This window comes from Cucurbita maxima, unplaced genomic scaffold (genome assembly GCF_002738345.1).
Source record: "Cucurbita maxima cultivar Rimu unplaced genomic scaffold, Cmax_1.0 Cma_Scf00034, whole genome shotgun sequence".
In the NCBI taxonomy this organism is placed as follows: Eukaryota; Viridiplantae; Streptophyta; class Magnoliopsida; order Cucurbitales; family Cucurbitaceae; genus Cucurbita; species Cucurbita maxima.
The window spans coordinates 1360433-1362674 of record NW_019272050.1 but is presented as its reverse complement, the minus strand read 5'-3'; the positions used below and the strand labels follow the sequence as shown (position 1 = coordinate 1362674).

At 41.2% G+C, this 2242-nt stretch overlaps 1 protein-coding gene across 3 annotated transcripts in view; it reads right to left on the bottom strand.

Moving 5' to 3' along the window:
- Window positions 1-14: 14 nt before the first annotated feature.
- LOC111467413 overlaps window positions 15-2242 on the bottom strand; it is a 4475-nt gene continuing 2247 nt past the window's right edge. For all 3 annotated transcript variants that reach the window (XM_023112294.1, XM_023112296.1, XM_023112297.1), the window contains 2 exons: window positions 1187-1227; window positions 15-1100 (listed from right to left, as the gene is read on the bottom strand). In XM_023112294.1, coding sequence (XP_022968062.1) covers window positions 222-1100; window positions 1187-1227 — 920 coding nt within the window. In that variant the 3' untranslated portion in view covers window positions 15-221. The remainder of the gene's footprint in view (window positions 1101-1186; window positions 1228-2242) is intronic.

Below are 2242 nucleotides of genomic sequence, written 5' to 3'. Positions count from 1 at the left end.
AAAAAAAAAAAAAAAAAAAAAAAAGCCTAATTTTTTAGTTTATGTTCATCATGAAATACCACAAATCAACTATACATCAATAGATAAATCTAATACTCTAAAGAAGCTAAGATGTTACCAGCTGAAGAATTTGGAATGAACAAGCAAAAATACAGGGGAAGCTGATTTGAAAAGAAACGTTCTTAGAAACGTCTATTTTCATGGCTATCTACATATTTCAATCATCGTTTCATGCTGGGTCCAGCTGAAGTTCTTGAACAGCCAACAAATTCTTGATCAAATGGTCTTCCACTCACCAATCGTGAAGAGTATGAGCCACTTTTTCTCAACTTTCCTGGAAATTCTTTGCTTGAATTTCCCTTGAAAGAAAGGTTCTTTACACGATTTCGATTAACGAAAAGCATCGAATTTCGTGGAGGTGCATGTAAGGCACCTTCAACACAGTCCCCTACCTGAGCACAACCCCATGGCCTTGGTGGACCGTCTTCACTGGTTGAGGGTCTAGGCCTTGGTAAGGAATTTGCATTCCTCAATCTCGAATTTGCTCGTTGCTCGGGCGAATGGTCATCCTCATGTTTCAAACAAAGTGGGCAAGGTGGGTCACTTTTACGAATCTTTGGAGTAGTTTGATCCAAGCATTCAGCATGAAAAACATGTCGACATGAAAGAACGCCAGCAACTGGCATATCAGCACTTCTCACGATTCGACGTGAACTCCATGGCGATCTTTGTGAAAGAAATCTTTCACATAAACCACATCTGAAACCATCAGATTTACATGATGATCTAAAATAGATGTCTGATTCAAGTGGCTCAGACACATCAGCAAAATCAATGCTACTACTTGCACTGCTCCATTGTTGGGTGTCTCTTTGAGGAGTAGGAGAATCAAACTCAAGGAACCCTAAATTGGTAGATTCAAAAGCTTCTCCAGGCGAGTTTTGCATAGGAATGACCAAAGGATGAATAGGTTTGGACATGAAAGAGCGACGACTCGTGAAGTTCCAATTAGAGGCTGAGCGTAACTTGACCGTAGGCTCGTCACTACTGTCTGAATGTGAGAAAGTAGAGCTCCCACTATCTGGGTTTTCAGAGGTAGCCTGCAAAGTTCAATGAAAACTACTTGTAATTTGCTAATTTTATGCTAATCACTGTATCAGGGAGATGACATAAAACTCAGTAGTACCTCTGCTGCAGGCCAAAAGGAAAACGTCCTCAATGAAGAATCTAGAGAACAAGACAATAGAACAGTTCAGTTGATGCAGAGCCATTATTAAGCGGAAAAACAAAACTGATTCCCATACTTAAATATGCCATGCCATTCTCAGTAATATATATAAGCAGCAATAATCTGAAGTAAAAACTGATGGAACATCTCGAGGCAGAGATATGCAAGGAAATTTTCTTAATATAGTCAGAACCTATAGATCAAATCATAATATCACACTGGGGAAAGGTAAACAAATAGATCTAGCTGCTAGAGGACATGCCATGATTTGTGCTTGTCCATAAATTTCATGCAAACTTCACTCGCACGCGGGGATGAAACTAGTTGAATAGCCAAAGGGCAGGGTGAGACTCACTAGTTTAAAATGGTATATCCTTCCCTTGAAGGCATTTAAGAACTTAAACAAGAAAAAGCAAATTAAAGGGGAAGATGACCAAAAAAAAGACTACAGATCGTTTCATCAGAGCAGACACGAGTTTGCCTCAATGGTCATGTTTGGAAGTGGGGGCTATCAGGCTCATGGGTGTGAAAGTCCAAGGGCAGTTTCCATACTCTAAATTATCAAATAATGATTCCCCATTGTCCGTGATGGAAACGACATTCCCCCTTTTCTCCTGCACATAGAGGACACTGTACATGTGAGATCCCATATCAGTTGGAGAGGGAAACAAAACATTCCTTATAAGGGTGTGGGAACCTCTCCCTAGTGGATGCGTTTTAAAACCGTGAGATTGACGGCAATACATAACGAGTCAAAGCGGACAATATCTATTAGCGGTGGGCTTGGACTGTTACAAATGGTATCAAAGTCGACACCGGACGGTGTACCAACGAGGACGCTTGGCTCCCAAGGGGGGTGCATTGTGAGATCCTACATTGGTTAGAGAGGGAATGAAACATTCCTTATAAGAGTAACCTCTCCCTAGCAGACACGTTTTAAAACCTTGAGGGGAAGCTTAGAAGGAAAAACCCAAAAAGGACAATATCTGCTATGATTACCCCCCCCCCCCCCCC